This window comes from Phytophthora cinnamomi (assembly GCF_018691715.1).
Source record: "Phytophthora cinnamomi strain GKB4 chromosome Unknown Contig57, whole genome shotgun sequence".
Taxonomy (NCBI): domain Eukaryota; phylum Oomycota; class Peronosporomycetes; order Peronosporales; family Peronosporaceae; genus Phytophthora; species Phytophthora cinnamomi.
In genome coordinates, this window is record NW_027150990.1 from 147,215 (window position 1) to 171,417 (window position 24,203).

The 24,203-nt window shown below is 54.5% G+C and overlaps 1 protein-coding gene across 1 annotated transcript; it reads left to right on the forward strand.

The window, feature by feature from the left end:
• Positions 1-20,184: 20,184 nt before the first annotated feature.
• IUM83_19016 (uncharacterized protein) lies at positions 20,185-24,203 on the forward strand (the record flags this gene model as incomplete). The annotated part of the gene is made up of 2 exons (XM_067944042.1): positions 20,185-22,797; positions 22,875-24,203. The coding sequence occupies 2 exons, from the start codon at positions 20,185-20,187 to the stop codon at positions 24,201-24,203; spliced, it is 3,942 nt and encodes a 1,313-aa protein (XP_067787822.1).

The window sequence follows — 24,203 nt, forward strand, 5'->3', positions numbered from 1 at the left end:
TTCAAGCGCAGTACCGGTAGGACGCACCAGCCCAAAGCTCGGTGGAGTGCTGAAGTTACTTCCGGGCGAGAGGCTGGGGTGGTGGTCCGCGTGGAAATTCGACCACAGAGCTCGGATGAGAGCTCTGGCCCGAGGCGCGGTGAATGATGTGCGCACCCGAGTACTTTTGGACACAGGAGCGAATGTGAGTGTGATCTCGGAGAGATTTGCAAAGAAGTTGTGGCTGCGTGAAATTCAAGGTCACGGCCGCTGTATGGAAATACAAGGGTTTACCAAAGGAACGATGGCTACAGCGCGCCGAACCTTGGTCAAAGTGACGCTCGGCTGGGAACGAGTGTACGAGTTTGAATTGTGGATTATGGATCATGGCGCCGGTGTGGACGTAGTCCTCGGCACCGACTTTATGATTCCGGCTGGTGTGCGCCTGGACATGTTCCACGCGACTGCCAAATTGCCGGGCGAGGTGAGCATTCCGCTCATCAAGACGAAGAATATGCTCGATGAACGAAGTCTCGGTCCACACATCAACAGCGTACCCGCCGAGGATTTACTTATCCCCGGTCACGAGTGTGTTGACTATCGACCACTGAGGCGCCAACCCTCGGAAGAGACCCACGAGCTGTGGATACGCCGGACCGAGGCGTTGGTGCCCACGGTAAATGCGTTTAGACGGGGCAAGGTCTGTCGAGTACGAGTGACCAATGTGAGCGATCGGCTGTTGTCTTGCCGAGCTCACACGCCCCTGCTCTGTGGGTCCCAATTGGGGACCTCCCGTATGATGAGGGGTACAATCAGTTGGAGTCGACCAAGTACCAAGAGTGGCAGGTGGCCGCATTTGAGGAATCGCGCGACGAGGATTTACTCCAGCGCGAGTACGAACTCTACCAGAAGTGGCTCGCCGCACAACCACCGGCAGTTGATCGGCCGAGTTATCCAACCCCGGCCGGAATAAAACCGCGGCCGGAATAAAACCTCTGTCGCCTGATGACTCGCCGGGCCAGGCATGTCGTTTAAGCTGCGCCGAGCTTTGGGAACGAGAACTCGCGAGGCGCGAAGAGATGGAGCAACTTGCCGCCGACGGCTCACCAGTGGGTGATGATTCGGCGGCGCTCCCTACTCAGCGCGCCGAGCTTGAGTACACTAGTACCGAGACCTCGGCGAAGGTTACGAACGAAGTCACGTTTGACCAGGCCAGCGACGATGGCTCTAACGTGAGCTCAGAGTTTAGCATGTCTACAGATGAGGCCCCAGAGGCAGCGGAATCCACTTATTGCCAACGTAAGCCTGGGCTGTCTGAAGACTCGGCCGAGGAGTCGGCGGGTGAAGACTCGATGGATACCCTAGAAGCGACGTACCTGTCTGTAGCTACTGCGTTGGCGACGGAAGAGGGCGCAGATGACGGGGGTGATCAACCCTCGTCGGAGCACATGCCCAATGAAATCAATTTAGAGGACTACGCTCACGAGCTGGCGTTCCTTCCCGACCTAACGGAACCTCGGTGACAGACCTCGACTACTCGGCGCCAAACGTGCGTCTCCCAGGGGAGAGTGCGGAACGCCAGGATCGCGTTGTGGAAGTGCTCAAGAAACACGAGAAGATCATGATCTCTAGTGGAAATGCTTTGCCTCCGCCCGCTTATGGGGTGGGGTGTGATATCGATGTGAACGAACACTCGCCCATCAAACAGAGAGCTCGGCGAGTGCCCCTTCGGCACCTACGGAAGTTGTACGAACTACTACGAGGCCTGCTCAAGGCAGGCCTAATAGCGTTTTCGAACAGCCCGTGGGCTTCGCCAATCGTGATTGTGTTGAAAAAGAACGGCGAGGACATCCGGCTGTGCATTGATTACAAGATGGTGAATACCATCACCGCAATCATGGAATATGCAATGCCTCTGGTCGATGACCTTCTCACCGACCTCGAGAAGTATCTGTGGTACTGTTCGTTGGATGCGGCAAGTGGAGTTTGGGCGATTATGATGACAACGAGGGCTCGCCAAATCTCGGACTTCGTGTGTGCCCTCGGTCACTTTGAGTGGCTCAGGATGCCTTTTGGACTAAAGAATGCACCTATGATTTACCAACGCATGCTCGATAATGCTCTGTGGGATTTGTACAACCGAAAGGTGGATGGAAACATTACGCAGAGTTAATGCGGTGTGTGGAGGAGAGTGACCGAGCCCTTGGTCGAACCCTCGGACGGACCCTGGCTGAACGGTCGGACGATCCGTCACCTGACCCAAACCAAGCACCCACGAAGGTTGAAGCAAGCTGCGACAGCACCCGGGCCGAGGACTCGGTCACGGAACTCATTAATAGCCCGGCGGCCGACATGTTCGCAACTGGAGAACCCGACGAGCCCTCGCTAGTCCCGGTGTTTGGGCGCCGATTGTTTGTGGATGACATTTGCTTCGGGGGTGAGTCGTTTGACGACTGCCTCGATACTTTGGACCGACCGCTTGCCGCTTCGAAGAGTGCCGTATTAGTGTGAGCTTCACTAAGAGCATCTTTGTGCAGCCCAAGGTTGATTTTTGTCGCATGAGGTGATGCGGGAAGGCATTAGAGCTGACCCAAAAAGCTCAAAGCAGTAGCCGAGCTTTCATTTGCTCCGTCGAAAAAGGGCGTACAAGCATTCATCAGTGCGCTGAACTACTACAGCCGGTTCACCAAAGACTTTGCAGTACATGGAGCAGCACTATATCAGCTGAAGGACGAAGATTTCACGGACGGGGGTGACCTCAGTGCCGCCAAGCGAAGCTTTGCTGCGTTATAATGAAAGGTCGATGAGGCACCGATCCTCTGGCACTTCGACCGTGACCGAGCAGTCCACGTAACACTCTTTGCAAATGAATGGGCGCTCAGTACAACGCTGATGCAAGAACACGGTGGAAAAATGCACCCGGTACGATTCTGCGGCCGAGTCCTCAAGGACGCAGAGATGAATTATCACCCGGACGAAAAGGAGGTCCTGGCCCTGCTCCAAATGTTGAAGGTGTGTTACACCCAACTCGCAGGTCGGACCATCCATGTCTACACGCGATTTTCAACACTCGACTGGGTCCACAAGTCGAAGACTCTGTTTGGACGGGCTACCCAATTTGCGGTATTACTGTCGCCGTGGCACCTGGTGGTGCAGCGAGTTAAGGAGAAAGATTGCGCTTTTGCGCAACTCTTGCAGTCGACCATTACTAGTTTCGTCGACCTCGAAGACTCGCTGGCCCCGGTGACCCCACCGACACGTGGTTCCCCGATTGTTCGTATGGACCCCCAGTTGCTATATGCGCGACTGCCCCGTGCACACTGAGGTTTTGTACTCTCGTTCGATGGATCAGCCAAAACTGAAAAGCACGGTGGCTATGGTAGTTGTGCATGGATTTTGTGGAGACTTCCGGAATGGAATATAGTGATCACTGCGAGTGCTTTTCTCGAGACCACGACGGTAAACCTCGCCGAGTACACCGGCATGAATAATGACGTCTCGGCGACCCTAGAACATGGAGCCGAGGACTTAGTTATCGTGGGAGACTCGAGCCTCGCAATCCAGCAATCCCTAGGGGTGATCGCTTGTCGTAAGGAGTCGTTAATGGCACAACTGAACAAACACAAGGAACTCACGGCGAGGCTTCGCTCGGTGAAATACCTGCATGCAATACGTGAATTTAATGCGGCCGCTGATTCGCTCGCGAGCGAAACATTGGAAAAGAAGGCCTCGGTGGTAGTGGACAGTGATGAAAGGAAGCAAGAATTGATGGAGTTGAATCGAATCCGAGAAGTTATCTACGAAGGCTCGGCTGACGCTTCGGAAAACTCGGTGGAAGAGACTACACGTTCTGTCAACTCAGTTCAAGTACTGACACCGCACGGCCAAAACCGTAGTCGAACTTTTTTCGACTTTGTACGGAATCAGGACATGTAGCCGCGGTGACCAGACGCCAAGCAAAAGAGCGGTGAAAACACGTCCGCTTTGCGAAGGTAGTCTCGGTGATCGATCCAGGCCGCGTAGAACACGCGTCCGGCCCAACCGGGGCCAACACCGAGGGTTTAAACGACGAACAGGGCCAACCGAGGCTTGATGCAACAGCGGTGCACGAACCGAGTGCTGACGACATCGACCCCACGGTGCTGCAGGAAGAGCGCCGCCGACGCATAAGCGACGCCCAAGATGAAGAATTATGCTGATCGAACCTACAGACGGTGATGAAAGGAGAAGAGGCAAAGCTGAGTTACAAAGCCGCTCGCGAAGCCTCGAAAATGGCCGACAAGTTTGCACTGAGTAAAGCTGGATTGCTTTATTTCCTTGGAGTGAACCGTCGGTGGGGAAAGGAACGGACCGACGAGACTGCATTTAGGATGGTGGTGCCGACAACGATGATCCAGGAGGTCCTACAGAGCTGCCATGACTCACTGGAGGGCGGACATCAAGGTATCGTCCGCACCTACCACCGAGTTAAGGCGGACTATTACCTGATCGGCCTGTTCGCTGATGTGGAGCGGCATGTGCGCTTGTGCCCGGACTGTAGCTCAAGTAAAAACGTCCCACAATTCCGTGGGTACTGACCAGGGAACATCCTAGCCGAGCGCCCGATGCAAATTGTATCGATGGACTTCGTTATACCTCTACCGAGGACTCGGCGAGGGAACACCGCACTGTTGCTATTTCAGTGCGCATTCACGGGTTTTGTCATGGGTAAAGCCATGGCCGACACTTCAGCCCTCTGTGTGGCACAAGCGTTCGAGGAATGCGTCTACCGAAGGTTCGGTGCGCCGTCGTTGATACGTCACGACCGTGACCCTCGTTTCATGAGTGAGGTCTTCCAAGCATTCACCGAGATGATGCAATCGAGGTCTCGGGCTACACTAAGCTATCGACCACAAGCAAATGGCCAGCAGAAACGCTCGGTTAAGACCGTAATGCAGTCTGTGCGGGTGTATGCGGAGGACCGGCTCCAGCAAGATTGGAATGAGATTGTAGAAAAGCTCATCTTCGCTATCAACAATTCGCATGATGCTACAAGGAAGGACACCCCATTTTATCTCGTGCACGGTTGGGACGCTCGGTCGAGCCTTCAAGCGATGTCGTCGTCTCTTAAGCGAGGGCTCGGCCGGCAGTCCAACGCCCTAGCGTGGCGAACGTGAAGTCAACCAACAACAAGAGATCGCCCTGGCTATGGCTAAAGAGTATCAGGCGACCGAGAAGGATCGGCGTGCTGAGAAGCATAACGCCACGCTAAGTGGACTGGAAAGGGCAGCCATGCCTGGGTCAGTACAGGACGACGTTTCCGACGGTGAGCGAGGAGTCGGCGGAACTGATGGAACCGACGAAGAGTCGGTGGCGAACGCTCTGTTCAAACCTGGAGATCGAGTGTGGTTATACATGGAACGCGTGAAACCTGGGCTGACAAAGTAACTTGCACATCGCTGGCATGGACCTTTCCGTGTCAGGAAAAAGGTCGGCGAGTATGCATATGAGTTGGAGCTGCCTGATCGAAGTGGATACCGGTTCTACCCGGTGGTACATCTGTCGCGATTAAAAGCTGTGAGCGAATTCGGCGATTGACCGAGAACTCGGCTGACCCCAGAAGTCACCGAGGAATCGAGACTTGACTTTGACGAGGGGCTGCTGCCCGAGGACAGCTGGGAGCCAGACCAGCTCGCTGGCGAGTACGAGGTGGAGGCGATCTTAGACGATCGAGTTCCACTCTCGAACAGCACCGAGCGCTCGGTCAGAGAGTTTCTGGTGAAGTGGGCCGGCTACGACGAGCCCTCGTGGGAGCCTGTCGCCAATTTATCTTGCGGCGGCCTGCTGTACGACTACTTGCGCGAGAAACGCCGCGACCGACGGTTGCAAATGGTCCAAGTCGCTGACGAGGAGTAGCTTCAACCTGTCGCGAATGATGAACTGCCGGTGGGGCGATGCAGCCCACCCAAACAGACGAAAATGACTACTGCACCAAAATGATTGTATATTTGCATGTAATTTGGAACGAGCTTACGAGTGGAGATTACGATTGGAGAGAGATGATGAGATACGCAAAGATGATGAAAAGACGATTAGCGAAAGCCTGAGAGCTAGCTACCCTGACACTACAATCACTGAGAGACTCTGAGCTAACTACAGCCGCAAACATGAAATTGGAAACGAGAGACCGAGGGCTCAAGGGTCCGAGTTAGAGGCGACCCGAGCGAGTACCGTGAGGCGCGCCTCTTGGGGCTCCCCGGTTCTGGGCTGAGCCTCCGATCCTCCAGCTTCCGGAGCAGAGCCACCGGCCGCGCGCTCGTCGTCGAAGTCTTCGTCGCTTGAGTGCTGGGCAGGAGGAACTGCACGAGCTCCCGAGCGAGGAGTGGCCGCTTGAGCCTCATCCGCGGGACCGTCGTGAGCGTCCGCAGCCTCTTCAACCGAGCCTTGGGCCGACCGCTCTGTCGACACTCCGCCGTGGGAACGCACAGACTCTCCCTCTTCAGTCTCCGAGCCCTCGGCTGCCGAGTCATCAGCTTCAGCAGGGGCCCTAGTAACCGGCGAACCGTGGAAGCGGGTGAACTTGCGAACCCACGGCGCGGTGACCAGCTTGGGGTCCAGCGAGGGATCGACAGTGACAGCCGACGCAACTTGTTGTAGGGTCATCCCACGGGGAACGAAGACCGGGACCGCTGGGCTACAGGGAGCGAAGATGGTGTTGTAAGGATGCGCCGCAGGGACATCCACCCAACAGTTCCGCCGGGGCTCATGGCCATTCAGCTCCGTCACCTCGGTGCACCAGTCCGCAGTCATAGGGGTCCACAGCAAATTATCCACGGAGTAAATGGGAACCGAGGGCTCGAACATGACTTCCGGGGTGCAATGGATGGGCCCGTGCGAATCCGGGTAACACCGAGGCCACAGACGGTAGGGGATCCGGAGGCGGAGACGATCGGCACGCCCATTCCGGTTGGAATGGTAGTCTGTCCAAGCTTCGAGCGCCTCGACGTAAGCGGGAGAACCCTCACCGAGCTCTTCGGCAAGTTGCTGGAGCCATCGCTCGACAGCAGCAGGGGAAATCCAACGCGAACGCTCGTACAAAGCGAAACCCAAGTCGTTCTTCTCGGTGGGGCCGACTACTCGGCCGTTGAACTGTCGCCAGAACTTGACCACCAACGGAAGCCCATCTGCCTGTATCGAAATGCGCTCGTCCGGCATGAACTCGGCAGCGCTGAACAAACAAGGATCGGCAGGGAGGCTCGCCAAGAATTGCTGGTACGGATGGGCCGAGCTTTCCCAATCCGCGAAGGCAGCAATGCCCTCGGCCGAGTACTCCACCGCGACTTCACTGTCAGCAGGTCAAGGCACCCGAACTTCCAATATCTTCTGCCAGCAGACCCGAGCACCCGGGGCCGTGAAATGAGGCTCGAGAAGATCCAACGCGTCGTCCGGCGAGGTTTTAGTGGAGCGACCAGAAGTTTTCTTGGACGAAACCGAGGTGTCGGTCTTCCGAGCTGGCCCAGTCGTGGCATCCTTAGAAGCACTTTGCCGACTTCTCGTAGGCTCGCCACGTTCACGCCGGAGACTCGGTGGCGGCGATGACTTGCGCGGCCGACGTTTCTTGGAGGGAGCTTTTGAGGGAGGAGCCGCAGGCTTCTTCGCCTTGTCTGGATTCTGCTGCTGGGAAACCTCTTTGACAGACTCTCCCTCCAGAAATTCTCGGACGGCTTCCCGAACCGAAACCCATCTCCAGCATCACGTCCAGTAAGGTCCGTAACCTCGGGCTCCGCCTCCGATGTTCCATCGAGGCCCAAGTCGAAATCATCGGGAGCATTCTCCTGCTCGACCGAAGATTTTGACTGGAGTGAGGTCACAGTAGAAGCAGGACGAACCGGACGGCCGTCCCGACGAGGCTTGATCACCACCGACTCCTTGAATGGAGAATCCTGGTCGACAGGGGCCGGCGCCTTCTCCTCGAGAACTCGGCCAGCTTCCAACTCGTCGCCCGGAAACCCCGGTTGGACCGGAGGCGAAGTTGGAACCTCAGCGTCCTCAAGCCTAGCGGGCGAGCTGGGCAGTGAGTTCGTCGAAGCGCCGGACGGATGCGGCGATGGAGGCGCGTGGACCGAGCTGTCGGCGTCGACCTCCAAGACTTTCGGCGGTGACTGAGAACGAGAACCACTACTCGCCGTTGGAGGCCTGTCGGTCGGACGAGTTTTCGTGCTGCCAGTCCCGCCTCCACTTGGAGGAGACGACCCGTGCGGTGGCGACGACGAGTCCTGGGCCGTGGGTTGCGGAATAGTACCAGAATCTGGCCGAGACTTGGCTGCTTTCGCTGCTGCTTTGGTCCTCCGATCCACCGACGGCTTGCCAAGGCGAGAGGTACGCCTGGCTTGAACTTGGGACTTCGATGCCGCAAGCGTCGGTAGGAGCTTGATATGAGACGATGACTTCGCCGAGACCTTGGCTGAACGTTTCTGACGCTTGGCTGGCGGGGCAGCAATACCCTCGTCGTCCGACAGCTCGACCGAGGAGTCGGGTGGAATGCTGTTGCGAGCCGTCTGTGATGGCCCGGAGACATTTTGGGAGCGGGCGACGCTTGAGCTGGCCGTCGATGCCGTGGAGATCGGGTGAGGACGCTTGGAGCCCAGTGCGACCTCAGACAATCGCAAGCCCAGCTCGTCGAGCTCTCCGAGCAACGAGGAAACCACGGACGGAAGTGACGAGTCATCGGGGAGGTCGAGGCCGCACAAATTGGCTCGTTGAGCGTCTTGCTGGCGGAGGAATGCGTTAAATCTCTCCACCGCCTTCGTGTACGAAATTAGCCCCGACTTGAACCCCTCTCGGTCTTTCTTGATGACCGCCCGAAGTTCCCTGATCAAGCTCTCATACTTGGAGCACCGAACCTTCAAGTTGTCAGACATCTCAGCGCTCTGCCGGAGTGCATTCACCGCGATGTCCATCTTGCGAGAAAGGAAGTCTCGCTCCTCCCGGGTGGCTCGAAACTTTTCAGCGAGCCGGTTGCGCTCGAACGAGGCTTGGTTGCAGAGCACCTCGAACTTGCGACGCTCATCAACTTCTCGACGTAGCAGCGCATCACTGTACGTGAGCTGATCTTGGTAGTAACGAACCTCCGCCCGAAGATCAGCCATCTCTGCATCCCAGCCGGGGTCAGGCGACGGTGCATCTGGAGCCAATGCATGGATCACCGCGCCGAGGGTTTGGGCGTCCTCCAGGCGCTGGTCAAGACCAGAGTCGAGGCGGAGCGGAGGATGACGCACCAAGCCCACCATGAGGTCCTGCAGCTCTCGGACCATATCCTCGGCGGCGTCCCGGACAGCGCCTTCAAGAACATCGAGGCGAGGGTTCGGAGGGCGCCTAGAGGCCGCCTCCGCGACCTCACCCTCCTCGAGTCGGCAGTGCTGGGTTGGGTTGGACGAAATGCCGCCAGGCTCATCCAACCGAGGGCTCCGCGGAGAGCAAGGAGGCGAACCGTTGACGCGATCCGAACCCGCGGCCTCAGAGCTCGTTACCACCCCGCTGTGCGAATCAGAGGCGGGAGTTGGTGGCGAATGAGCCGAGGCGCTGGGGTTGGACGCAGCACCACCTCTCGGCGGAGGGTCGCGCACAGGAAATGGCGGGAGACCTCGGGGTGCCCCGCTGTACGAGTCAGAGGCGGAAGTTGACCCCGCTGAGGCCTCAACCAACCTAGCCGTGAACTCAGGAGGGAAGGACACGATGAATGCATTTGGGTCATACTGTGGTATGCAAAGAAGACATGGAGGATTAGCATGAGGAAACCAGCGAAGCTTCGAGACACTACATAGCTTACCCTGAGAGCGCGGCCGAGAGCTTCCGACGTGAAGACCTGCCGCCCTTGCCGCGGGCTCGGTGGAGCAGACATGCTGGCAGCAATGACGTGCACCACGACGCTCACCACCTGACAGGTTCGAGTCGAGGTGGGGGCCGTTGTGAGATTGGGTTTTGACTGCGGAGTGGAGCCACCGGACCGAGGTCTAACGGCGTCGAGAGTTTGAGAGAAGATGACCGAGGTCTCCTATTGGCTACTCACATTTACCGCGCCAGAGTGAGAGAAAGCTAGTTAGTGACTGTGAGGCTCGTCGGGTCCTAATAAATTCTCGCCGAGCACTCCAGATAGTCATAGTGGATACACCTTTTGCCTCCTATTAGGAATCCGGACTTAAGACGAAGGCTCGTCCGGTTGTAGGATTAGACCGAAAGCTCGGCCTATATTAGATATTTGTATAGACATTAGGGATTAGTTATAGTCGAGGCCTCACCGCCTCTAACTATTAAATCAGAGCAGGATATTCCCCCCAAGCCATCAGGGTCAAGTCCGTCTACGGTAAGTCTAGCTAGCTTAGCTGTAGGGTCTGGATACGCTCGGCCGACGCGGGGTATGTCTGCCGGTGATCTTAAGGTACATTGACCGAGAGTTCGCCCTGGTAAGGCCAAGAGCGGATAGTGGCCGAGTGTTGGGAGGTAGAGAGTCTTCCATGTACGTTTGTACGTTGACCTGGGTGCGTGGCGTGCCCCCCCCCCCCCCAGTGTATTTGACTCTTAGGCCGAGGTTTCACCTCGGCGCCCCTGCCAAAGGCCTTGACCCTTCCTTTCTGAGGGACCACAGTGGGTTTAGCGCGAAAGCGTTTATATTTACGCACCCCAGTCCTCAGCCTCGACAAATGGGACGAGGCCTACCAACAACACATGCTTCCCTCGATAGGTCGGCGAAGATTGTTGGGATTAAACCTGAAGACCAGGTCCGATCCCTTACACCGGGCTGGAAATATGCCTTGTGTTGAAGTATCGGTCAGGTAGGTAGAGCCCACACACAGGCACCGCCAGCCACGAGCAACGACGGAACAATCCGATTTGTTCAGCCGGATCAGGTACCTCGCTCAAGCAGGCCTCCGTTCCCTTTTACGTGCCGAGTCGGCCACCACGAAGACATACTCGAACAGACCGCCTTCGCGGTCACGCTTGCTGCTGTGTGACTCCAAAACCTCCGATCCGGACACAAACAATAACGGTCAGTCGAAGGTTACGCGTTTGGCGCCGGTGCGCCGGTTGGGGAGCCTGTGTGGAGATAGGCAGTGGCAGCACTTTGATCCCCTTTCAGCCACCTTGGAGCGAAGTGTCTGGTTGCTACCTGGAGGGTCGTCGGGGCTGGCGGCGGCCAAGCGGACGTTGATAGGTCGGGGTGTGCGGGACCGGTTAGAATGGATCGGGGTCCGCCTTGGCCACCAGCATTCGCAGGGATAGTCTGCGGAGCGTCCGCCGGTTCCGCGCCTTGGGCCTGTGGCCCATCTCTTCCGAGGTCACCCTTGAGGAACACCTCACTCACGGTGTGGGCGTCATCAAAGTAGCCACCTTCTTCCTCAATCGATTCCATCGTCGCTTCACTTCTGTAGTCATCTTCTATTCCACCGTCCCCGTGGTACTGAATGGCCTCGATCTAGGGGATCCACTCCAGTATCCAGCGCACGGCCCTTAGTCTCTAGTAGCGGTAGACTCCGCTCGCTTGTCTCGAAGGGGTTCGCTCTGTAACGCTTACCGCGCCTGGTAGAACGCTTCCGAGTTGGTCAGGACATTCAATCAGCAGATGTAGCCGTCTTCGCTTCCTCCCCGAACTGACTTCTTGGGCGTTGTCGCGTCGCCGAAGTCGAGCTGGATGAGCGTCACGGGTTTTCCTTGACCTTTTGAAATTTCTACTCCGCACGGATGCCTCCCAGTGCAATCCACGAGCCTCTTGAACCCACTCACGCGAGACCATCTCCAGCGCACGCGTACGCTGCTTCTCCACCAAACGGAGCGCACTTCCCTGTCGATGGACAAGCACGCGTGGGCTGTTCAGGGAGTATGGTCTTGGGTGAGAGGAGCTCGAGAGACCATCAGCGTAGAGGTGATATACTAGGAACAAAAGTAAGAGAAAAAGACGAACTTGTTAAGTGTGCGTCTTAGCAGGGAAATATACGACTTGCAAATTGGAGCACGCGTCGGTCTCGGCCGCACACGCTCATAGGCACGACCCCTCCTCCCGTCACTCGCCTGAACACTTTGGCGTGCCCTTCATCCTTGCGACGACACCTCCTCCGCCCGAGCCCCGCGGTGTATCGCCGCCACGCCTTGACACCCGTCCTCGACACCATCGCGCTCTCCATAGAAGCTTCTTTGGTCGTCGTGGCCCGCTGTCTCGCGCGATCTTTGCCAAGCGGCTCATCACGAAACGGTACTCTGTACCATTCGGGAATAGCCATCAGCAGGTGTAGCCATCGGTCGCGCAGGGATCGCCACGGGCGGTCTCGGATTTGCGGTCCGTCTGCAAGGCCCAGTGACGTCCCTCCTGGAGTGCCACCCAAATTCCCCCAAATTCCCAGGTACGGTACAGCTCCTACCAAACAGCTTAGAAAATTGCTCGGCGTGACGCAGGCAGCAGTAATATTCTAGTCAGCATGAGTGCGCGCGTTGATCTAGCCAAAACAAACAACTAGCGGTACTGATACCAACGATAACTGATTGCTCCCGACTAACGCTCCAGTGCACAACTGACGGCAACAGCGCTACCCGACCTACCGCACTTACTGCCAGTCATGCCCCGAAACTGAAGCCAAACGATCAAGTATCGCTATTCGAGGTGTCCGGAAGCTGAACGGAAGCGCTTACACCATTCTCGCGCGGCTTACGCTTGCCACTGTACAGACGTGAGTATTAGTACATCGAGTGATAACTTGATCTTCCATGCGTCAATACTTGCCTGGTAGGACTGACAGGCGTGCAGCTTCTCAACGATTAGTAGTAGCGGTACAAAGTGTGTAGTAGTATTACCGGTATTACCCAGGACTCTACGAGGCGGACTTACTCATACTAGTAGTGATTTTAGCAAGGGTAGTAGTAGTAATACTATTACTACTACTCCACTACTACTCACAGCTGCTCATTCCTGCGCGCGTCCTGCTTCATGACCGCGATCTCGTCCCTGTTGTGCCTGAGCAATAGCTGTTCCTCTGCGCGTCTGCTATCCATGCGGGTTCAAGGGAGCATCACAATCCTCCCCCCCCTCTAGAGAACACTCGCTCCTGAAACGTATCTTGCCGATGTGGATGCGTACTAGCAGAGCAATAGAGGGGGATCGATTCTCACCTTCATCGCGAATCCACTTCAGTACGTCTTCTCAGGGAACCCTGGCGAAGGCACAAAGCCGGAGTCCAGATACTGTTAGGCGGTGCGCTTAATCGTGAAGGGGGATAGAGCTTTTGGCAAGGAAAGATGCTGCTGGGGCGGCGGCTTCAACGTCTGGATAGACCATCTGAGCACAAGTCAGACAGCAAAATCTACGAGTCATACATAGTGTGGGTACGAAAAATCAGTAATAACCCTGAAGAATATACGTATCGTACCTCTCGTTGAGTGCCGGATTTGAATTTTCAAACACACCGATACCGCATATGTGGTGTATGAGCTTGGAACATACACTACACGAGTCTCGTTTGAGCTCGTCGTCCTCTTGGCAACCGTTCACAGCGCAGCCCATACTTCGTTTGTCGGGTTATGACACGGTTTCAGAAATGGTGATCTTCCCGACGAGAACCAGTCTGTTGCTCGGTCAGGATTAACTCGCCAGTATTACTATTTGAGTACTATAGTAGCGTGTTGAGTTCGGCAAACTACTACTAGTAGTGAATACCGCACTATAACGTAGTAGTAGTAGTGCGGGGTAGTATTACCATTAGATACTGTTTTAGCAAGTACTACTAACCCCTGGCGCGCAGCGTGGGACGTCGTGTTTGCTGTTTGGACCACTTGTTGAGTCAGCGGTCTCGACGCAGTCAGCGCCTTGTGTCATCGTAGGCATCTGTTATGCGCGTTATCTTGACGCACCAGAACTCAATATTTTTCTTCTTCTCCATCTCCAGCTGCGTAGCGAACACGCTCTTAGGTCCTGCTCTAGCTAAAACCGTACTGAGATTCCAAGTAGGTGTAGGGTTAGCGATTGCGACGCTCTGGTCGAAGTAGACGCGTTTCGAAATTGATTCCCAAACACCAGCGTGGTCAGAACGAGGTCTAAGCATGTAATAGCTCACACTAGTGAGCTCCGTCACACAGGGACCAATGCTGACTCCGCCACAGCACAATCTCCATACAGTTTCCTTGTATAAGAAAATGTCGCAGGGGATGGATGTCATGGTGACCAGCCGCGCTCCGGCCTCCGCGGTTCGCTTCGCTCGCGCTATAAAGATAACATGTCCTGGCGAGTGCAATGCGCAACTCGCTGGAATGCTCGTCGCTGGGCCCGCCTCCGCAAATACTGCGGGGCCCTGCTGCGCGGGCACCCCGCGCGAGTTTGCTGCGGCTGCGCTTCTCGCAACCGTTCCCCTTTGTCGCCCCTTCCCGGTTTGTACTGAGTCGCCTTTTATTGTGCTCATCAGGGATTATGTTGTGTTTATGATATTTTCTCCATACAGAACGGGTCCAAAACCGAATCTCGTTTTGCGTGCTGAATGCAATTTTAGCAATGAAGATGCAAGTTCGTTCAGAACACCATGGTTGGTGACCAGACACCTCCACTACAGTATGCCGGTTCCTATAATATAGGTATACACCGGCTATCTAGAATATAGGTAGCCGGGGTTCTCTGTATCAGCATGACGCATTGCAGTTCACCAGATGTTCTCTTTCTAATTCGGCTCTCCACCGACGAGATTTAATCACTTGCAGGAGACCTCATTGCTTCTTTTTCCGCAACTTGCAGCAAGATGTTACTGGAGTTAGCTGCGACCTTCATAGCTCTGCTCCTGTTCCCTGAGCAGACTATTACCGCTCAGCAGACCACCTCCCCCAGCCACAATCACCGCCAAGACCACCAGAATGCCGACGCAACGGGTTGGCCAAATCTTCGATTCGACTTTACGCTCAAGCGCAGCTCCATGGAGATATATGGACAGTCCGAATTTTCCATGCTGGCTTCTCCTGTCGTGTCGGTCGATAACGCTGAAGTACTCTACGACGTCTTCGCCCAATTCAGAGAAGACCAAACACTTTACAACTACTCGGAGGTGCACGGTATCGCTTACCTGTCGACAAGCTCCGGCAGCAACAAGCTGTCTGCTCCGTCAGTGAAGTGCGTTAATTTGGACTCGGGGAAAATTCCGTCGATTAACGCTATCGTCTCGGGAATTAGCGAAGCTGTACTGGTATCGAATGTGTCTGGGAGTGCCAGTGACGCTATCGAGTGCGCAACTGGTAATTTGTTCAAGGCTGTGATAAATGGCATTAGTTTTGCCTTGTGCTCGTTCGGCTCATCAGGACTCAAGCTGCATGGCAGCGACATGGACATTTCGGTTGAATATCAGGAAAGTCACGTGAAGATTGACGATCCATCACTAAGCGGAAGCATTCGCGGTCAATGCACCACCACTGCATTTTCAAGCAACGTGACGGCTGTTGGGAAGGCATTGCTCACCGGAAAGCCGAGCAATGTTAGCGACATCCGCAAGCTGAGAGCTGCGATAGATTTTTCCTTGGGAGATTCGTGCTCGTGCAAGTCAAAGCCGCGTCCGTGCATTTTCGTCCACGGTCTCGGAATCAAGAAGGAGCACACGAAAAATCGAGATCGGTTCTACTATTGGGGTAGTTTGAAGGGCCATGCACCCTGTTGTTCGTCCATGGAGTACACGTACCTGAACACGTCGGGCAATCCCTGGACGAGCGACAAGCTGCAGCAAAAAGTCTGCGATCGAGCACTTGCGGTGAGCGAAACCAGCTCCAATTCTACGATCTCTGATACCATTGTCGTCACACACTCGATGGGTAATTTGATGCTGGCAGGAGCGATCGCCAACGGAAAATGCAATCTTGCTTCGAGTTCGACGTGGGTAGGACTGGCAGGCCCGATGAAAGGAAGCGCGTGCTCTGATTACGTCCAGGACACGTGCGCTGGGAAACGGAGCGGTCTCATAGAGGCTTTCGCAGAAGTGACCGGAAAATGCCCGCCAACAACGGGACTGAAGAGTTTGCCGTACCAAGGTGGAAGCTACAGTTCACCAGAGCTTGACGCAGCTTACACAACGGCACAAAAGGCTTACCGAGAAAATGTCTATGCAGTTATGTGTAGCCAGAGTTACCACGGTGTTTTTTCACTGTACCAATCAATTTTCTGGATGCTGGGCAAGTTTGTTCCGCACAAGTCGAAGAGAAACGACGGTATGGTGGAGTTCGATAGCTGTGCTGCTGGGTTCCCGGAATCGAAGTTTGGTGTCACGTACCGCGACCGGTTTTATAAAACGAGGCTGAACCATTTAGACATGGAGTTCTTGGGGGGAGACGCGCTCCTAGATGAATCCAAGATGCCAGTAAAGTGGTTTGAGTGTCTCCTGTAAAGCATTTACATACCCCTCCCGCCATCCCCTCCCCCGCCGCCGCTGCCGCCGTACATGCATGGCTAGATGGACGCAGGGTTAAAAACGATGCCCCACTCGATGCTGCAGCGGCCCCTGATGCCGACGATGACACAAGGCGCTGACTGCGTCGAGACCGCTGACTCAACAAGTGGTCTAAACAGCAAACACGACGTCCCACGCTGCGGGCCAGGGGTTAGTAGTACTTGCTAAAACAGTATCCAATGGTAATACTACCCCGCACTACTACTACTACGTTATAGTGCGGTATTCACTACTAGTAGTAGTTTGCCGAACTCAACACGCTACTATAGTACTCAAATAGTAATACTGGCGAGTTAATCCTGACCGAGCAACAGACTGGTTCTCGTCGGGAAGATCACCATTTCTGAAACCGTGTCATAACCCGACAAACGAAGTATGGGCTGCGCTGTGAACGGTTGCCAAGAGGACGACGAGCTCAAACGAGACTCGTGTAGTGTATGTTCCAAGCTCATACACCACATATGCGGTATCGGTGTGTTTGAAAATTCAAATCCGGCACTCAACGAGAGGTACGATACGTATATTCTTCAGGGTTATTACTGATTTTTCGTACCCACACTATGTATGACTCGTAGATTTTGCTGTCTGACTTGTGCTCAGATGGTCTATCCAGACGTTGAAGCCGCCGCCCCAGCAGCATCTTTCCTTGCCAAAAAGCTCTATCCCCCTTCACGATTAAGCGCACCGCCTAACAGTATCTGGACTCCGGCTTTGTGCCTTCGCCAGGGTTCCCTGAGAAGACGTACTGAAGTGGATTCGCGATGAAGGTGAGAATCGATCCCCCTCTATTGCTCTGCTAGTACGCATCCACATCGGCAAGATACGTTTCAGGAGCGAGTGTTCTCTAGAGGGGGGGGAGGATTGTGATGCTCCCTTGAACCCGCATGGATAGCAGACGCGCAGAGGAACAGCTATTGCTCAGGCACAACAGGGACGAGATCGCGGTCATGAAGCAGGACGCGCGCAGGAATGAGCAGCTGTGAGTAGTAGTGGAGTAGTAGTAATAGTGTTACTACTACTACCCTTGCTAAAATCACTACTAGTATGAGTAAGTCCGCCTCGTAGAGTCCTGGGTAATACCGGTAATACTACTACACACTTTGTACCGCTACTACTAATCGTTGAGAAGCTGCACGCCTGTCAGTCCTACCAGGCAAGTATTGACGCATGGAAGATCAAGTTATCACTCGATGTACTAATACTCACGTCTGTACAGTGGCAAGCGTAAGCCGCGCGAGAACGGTGTAAGCGCTTCCGTTCAGCTTCCGGACACCTCGAATAGTGATACTTGATCGTTTGGCTTCAGTTTCGGGGCATGACTGGCAGTAAGTGCGGTAGGTCGGGTAGCGCTGTTGCCGTCAGTTGTGCACTGGAGCGTCAATTGGGAACTTGACTAGATCAACGCATGGAAGCGTTGGATAAAACAATTTAATGAAATGCCTGCGATGTTCAATTGCCGATATGTGTGCATGTACGAAATTATCACGAACGGCCAACATTTTAGCGAATAGCTTTTACGCTGTCAAGTCAGCGGCCCAGGGAGCAAGTTGAATTGTGAGATCGATCCATGAATAATTCCTCCGTGATGTCTTTGGATCATGAAACATCGAGAACGCATTCCGAACAAGAACATGGCAAGGTCACAACCTGGTACAGGGTTTGCGTTTGTGTTTGTACGGCTACTCAATACAGCGCACTGCTGCAGCCTCGCTTACGGAGCACCAATCGTTCTCCTCCGGAATCATCTCGTTAGCGCAACCTGGCTACCAACACAGTTAACGTTGATACACTGTAGAAGTCGAAAGTGAAAATACTTGCTAACTTTTAGCGGCGTGTGTTTTCGCCGCACAACCTTCAATACTGGTTTCAACTTGCTTTGAATGTAAGAATCGAATTACGAGAACCAACACAGATTGATTCTGTCGATGTCTGGCCCGCTTGTATCTATGTCAACATTCAGTGACGGGTGTTTTTCTCGCACGGCCTTCAGTAGTGGTGTCAACTCTTTTCGTTTGTAGAGACGAAACCAACCGCGGGCTGGAGATATTTCGTAAGGGTGGTCAACACGAACAGTTGGCTTGGGGTGACAAGATGCCGCGCCGAGCGATTCCTCGTCAGTCTCCGTTAGTAGCTTCAGCAAGGCAATGATTTCGAAGTAGAAAACTGGCACAATCACTTTTGTGCTGTAAAAGCCACCGATTCCGATTGAGATTTTACGCTCGTTTCCAATCAGGTCTTCCGCTTTCGACACCTTGCGAATATACTCGAAAATTCCTTTTCCGGTCACTCGACCCGGAGGCAAAGTGCACGGCAACAGATATGGGAGTCCAGCGACGTGCATCAATGTACGATCTGTTAACTTCTCCACAAAAATGATGTGGTAGTCATCGTGGTCACAGCAAGAGACCGAGACCACTTTCAAGTAGGGGCAATTCCCAGCAACTGCTTCCCAAAACCCATCTCCATAAGCTTCAACGTTCTCGTAAAAGTCGTCTGAACGACAGTCCCCAAGGTGGTGAATCTCGATAAATAGCCTCGTTAACGCTGGGCAAGCTTTCATCACCGCGGCGACGTCGGTAGCTACCTCCCCATAACCTGGACAACTCGTGACTTCATCTAAACTGGATCCATCAAGCTCACGCAAGCACTGCTTGTAGTTCCACGTTGGATTCGACCGAATCGCCAGCGTTTTCAGTTGAGGCTTCACATAATCTCCAAATGCGCGAAAGAATGGGTCAGCGAAGGGAACGCCATACCAATAAAACCTCGTCAGGGCGGTGCAGGAAGCGTTGAACGTTTTCCACGTATCCAACGATATCGCCCACTTCTCCTCGTAATAGCCATCCCGTAACAAATTAATTGGTTCGTGGCGGGCTAAAATCTTGATTCCTGGGCAAAATCGTGCAAGCGCAGCAAACAATTGCTTACTGTCACGGAAGGGTAAATGCTCCGTCCTCTTGCTCGCAGGCAAAACAAGTAGTTTCAACCCTCCACAATGTCCTTGCGTGTACCAGAGCTCCATTGCACTGCACAAAGCAATCAGCTTTTCAGGTTCGGAGCCGCTGACAGAATGTGTGATGTCTGCTTTCCAAGGCATAATCAGAATTTCCACGTTGGGGCAGTACTTCGACGCTGCCTCCAGTATACCTTCAAAATGGCGACTCAGCAGTGTCGTTCCAGCTAGATCCAGACGCTTCAATTTAGGCATAAATTCGAAGATAGTGGCCCAGTCGATCGACAGCAGCTCTAACTTCCCTGGTTTCGGGGCGTTCATAGAGAAAATGTTTTCGATAGGTCCCAGCTGCACTCGGAGGTCATGGATACCCGACCCCTTCAATTCCGCACGTCGAATTATAGCCGCAACGTGGGTGAGTGTGGCAGAGTTTTGCAAAACTATTCCCATGGTTTCGGCCTCAAAGCTCTTCACGAAATCTCGGGTCGTAGTCAGTAAAGTCTTGGAGACAAGTGCAACATTTTCCAAGCCTTCCAACGGCAGAGTATACCCACGCATCTCCAACTCCCGAGTGAAATCGACGACGGCGAACTCCAGCACGTACGCCAGCAACGGCGGTGGGAGCACCTCAAGCCTCGACGGCATTCTTGGAAAGTGCCAGCACAAGTTTCCTCTTAAAACAGTGAAGCCATGTTCCATCTATCAACGAAATGGCTACATCGTGTACCCGACACACCACATTGATACATAAAACATACCCATGAATCATGGCTACATTATGTAGCCAACATACTCGCATTGTCTTGGCTGGAGTCAATGGACATCGATGCGGACGCGGCGGCGGCGGCGGCGGCGGGCCAGCTCTCGCAGGCGGACATCATCGAGCGGCAGGCCGAGACCATCGCGCGGCTGCAGCGGCAGGTGCGCAAGGGCGGCGAGTACAAGCAGCTGACCAAGTCCAAGCTCAAGGAGGCGGCCGCCCGCCTGAAGGAGTACCGGCTGCGCGTGGAGGCGCTGCAGCAGGAGCTGCAGGAGGAGCGGGAACGCGCCCAGCAGCAGCTGAAGCGCGCGTCCGCCAAGGCGAGGAAGCAGGTGAAGGACGCGGCCAATCAGACGCCGGAGAATAAGACGCGGACGCTGACGCGCGCGAGTCAGACGCAGTTAAGTGGTGCCGTGCAGAAGGTTAACAAGAGGACGCTGGTGGACAGTGGTGTCCAAACGGTGGACCATGGCGCGTCCAGGAAGAGAAGCAGGGAAAAAGTGTCCTCCACCTCCACGCAGACCGAGGTGGACCAACTGGTGCCAAGACTGTCGCGCGACGTGGGCACGCAGGTCCTCGTGGACGCGGCGTCTGGTGGACAACAGGCTGCGGTGTGGACGGCGCCCGAGCCGCTGAAGATGGACCTGCCGCTGCTGGGCGCCTCGGCGTTCCCGCACGAGACGAGCGCGGCGCTGGACGCCGAGCTGGCTTTCAGTGACTCGGACGACGGGACCGGGGACACAATGGAGCTGGACGACGGACAGGAGGATGCTGTTGTGGACGTGGAGATGAAGAGCAGTGCGGGAGGGTCCGGAGTTATTGCAGGGTTGGACCAGACAGTGCTAGACGAGATTGACAAGGAATTAGCAAGCAGCAGTGACGAGGACGAAGGAGAAGGCGGGAAGAAGAAGCAAGAAGACCGAGCAGGTTCAGCTGATACAACAGCAGCAGGGAGTGATAGGGGTACTGGAGTTTCGCTGCTGGATGGACTAGATCCGGCGGTGTCGAACGAGATTGACAAGGATTTGGAAAGCAGTAGCGATGAAGGAGACGCCCAGGAGAACAGTGAAGATCGAGGAGTAGAAGAAAGGCGGGCGGGTGGAGCAGTTGCTACAAGCAAAGTCAACGCGGACACTGCTGGTGGCCGTAAAGCGGATGTAAAAAATAGTCCTGCTGATGCTGCTTCACAAAGTGGCGGTGGTCCTTCGCTGCTAAGTGGGCTGGATCCGGCGATTTCCAGTGCTATTGACGATGACCTGGCGACAAGCAGCGACGATGAAGATAATAATGATCCAGACACCCACGACAACTCGAAAGAGACTAAACCAACAGGTTTAGCGCATGGACCACTAAAGAACGCCACCAATTATTCGCATCCGAAGCGGACACTGATGTCTATTGACGACGAGCTCGACGATGAATTTGCAGCTTTGGATTCAGACTCCGAATCAGAACGCAAGGAGAAGACAACGGCGGATGGGAATAAAGAGTATTCCAGCTCTAGCAGCGACAGCAGTGATAGTGATTCGAGTGGTAGCAGTGACAGTGACTCCGATGGCGACGCGGACGATCTTATGACTGGCAGTGCAGACAAAAATGAGGTGAGTTTGACGCATGGGGGAACTTCTGCCGAAGAGAACAAGAAGTTGCCTGAAACTAGCAGTGTGGCTGTAACTCCTGTTACTGTTTGCGGTGACCTACGGGACGCAGCTGTGCAGCCAACTGGAAATGACGACGAGCGAGGAGCATTACCCTCCCTTATTGTCGATAAAGACGCTGTTGTTCTAACAACGCCAGTCAAAAAGAAACCTGTCACGGCAGCAGAAGACGTGTACTCTCCTATAGTTGAAGTGGATCTCCAGCCTAAGTCCCCCGAGCCTCTGCGGCTCAATGTTCGTGCAGAAACAATTCTCCACGTCACTGATAAGGAAGGCCCCAGCGTTGCAGTTGCGTCCTATCAGCGTTCCGTCCAGGAACATGTCCCTGACACTATCCAACCCATGGGGAAGCAAGCCGCGAGCAACAAGGTAACCACTGTTGCAGAAACCAGCGTAACTATTGATGCCCACCAAACTACTTCGGCTTCAAGCTTGCCTTCGTCGAAGCAGCAGATACTCGTATCATCAACAACCAGCCTGGATAAGTCAACAGATCCAGCAGATTTCAGCGAGAACGCAAAGACGACTTCAGTGTCCCGCTCTCTAGATTCTGTTGTGACCTCAACGGTGGAGCCTGTTGAACCGGATGTGCAAGAAGAACCCCACGATAGCGAGACACTAGCCGATGCACAGTCTTCTGAGATTGTTCCTCCGACAAAGGATGGAGTTGTTGGAAAGGCCCGGAAGGCAGAAGAAGCAAGCTTGGATGATACTCAAGTTATCGCACAGAAAAAGATAAAGCTTAGTGAAGTATCTGGACGAGGTGGTGACGAAATGGATGAGCAGAATCCGCAGTCAAGTGCAACTGCACAGAGCAAAAAGGCTGATAAGAAACCTGCAGCTAGTTCTGAATCCAAGGAGGAGGTGCGGATGAAAAAATCTCTTACGGCATTCAAGAAAGCTATCGTCTTGAGCAAGGGTGAAGAAGCCGATAAAGACTATGCTCGGCGTACCATCGCTTTACTGGTGAACCAGAGCTCCAAGTTCGTTGATACGAGTCTTGCTCACGTGGTAGGTTGCGGTGAATGTGTCTTTCATGCTTGTTAACGGCGTGAAGTTTTGACACCATTGCTTTCTCTTATTTGCAGACAATGCTGAGCCAAGTTCTTGCAGATTTGTTTCGTGAGTTGGGACTGTCCCCGATGACGGCGCTGCGTGGAGTGCTAGGTGTCGTTCGAGCCCCACGGTCTCGGCGCTTGATGCAAGATAGCAAGGTGGGCCTGAGTTGGCTATGTAATGAGCTGCTGTTAAAAGTAGTGCGAATCGGCGGTGAAGCCTCGGTTGGTCTGGGTCTGATCTGCCAGTCATCGGTGGACGAATGGTTGCAGCATTTACGGAGTATCATGATCGAGGAACGAACCAATATCGGCGACTCCATGTCGTCGAGCAAGATTCAAGTCCGAGTTGCAACGCGACAGATCTCTGTTAGCCACGACAAGGTGTTCTTGGCGCACATCTGCGCACTATACACGCACCTCTGTCAGTCAACCGGCCAACTCGCTCGATCACGTGTGCTCCTCTTCGATCTACTACGGGACAACCCGAACATCATAGGGCTGTACTTCGCTGCGGTGATGGTGGAGATTTACCCTGCGATGCTGGAGCGCAAGTTTGACCAGCACTGCGTCGAGCGACAAGATGTCTTGAAAGAGACTGTACTGCAAGCTCTGGTCGTTATCGCTTGCGTTGCTGCTGAGAGGCAAGAACTCCTGCTGCACCAGTCAAGTCATACGATGCTGCACCGCATTGCTGATGCTATCCAGATGCCGGAGCTGGAGGAAGTGAACGGCGCTGATCCAAGCTTCTCGAGGGCATGGGTGCAGAGACTGTATGACAAACTCGTTGCTACTTGTCAACCGTTCAACTCTCAAGCACAAGTTGAGATCGCCACAGCAGCAGGGTACTACGAATTTGCTAAGAGTCTGGAGATATGCACAGCCGTGTTCGGCCTTGACGTTGTCACGCAAATCTTCAGTATCAACCAGTGCCAAGAGCTATTTAGTGGTGCAGCTTTGGAGGCCAAGGGCGGGGTCGTTGACGTCGTTAGCCACATTGCGCTGGCCGTCGCACCCAAGACGAGTGACATGCAGAATCCCCGGACTCGAGGCGAGTTGTATGTGGAGAGCGTCATCGACTGGCTGAACCACATCCTAGTGGTAGAACCCAATGGCGACAAAACTTCAGCGGACGATCTTTTCAAGCTGCTTGCAAAATGCGCGGCAGTATGCGTGGAATTGGTCCTGGAATACTCTGCAGCGGCTGGACTGGATGCACGCCGTCGGGTGTTGTGTGCAGTGGTACGTTGGTTCGAAGCGGCATCATCTGATCAACTTGTGGGCCTACCGGCATCGTTTTTGAGGCGACTTCGCCTAGCAGTGGTGGCCGCACGTCCACAAATGGTACGAGCGGGAGGCTAA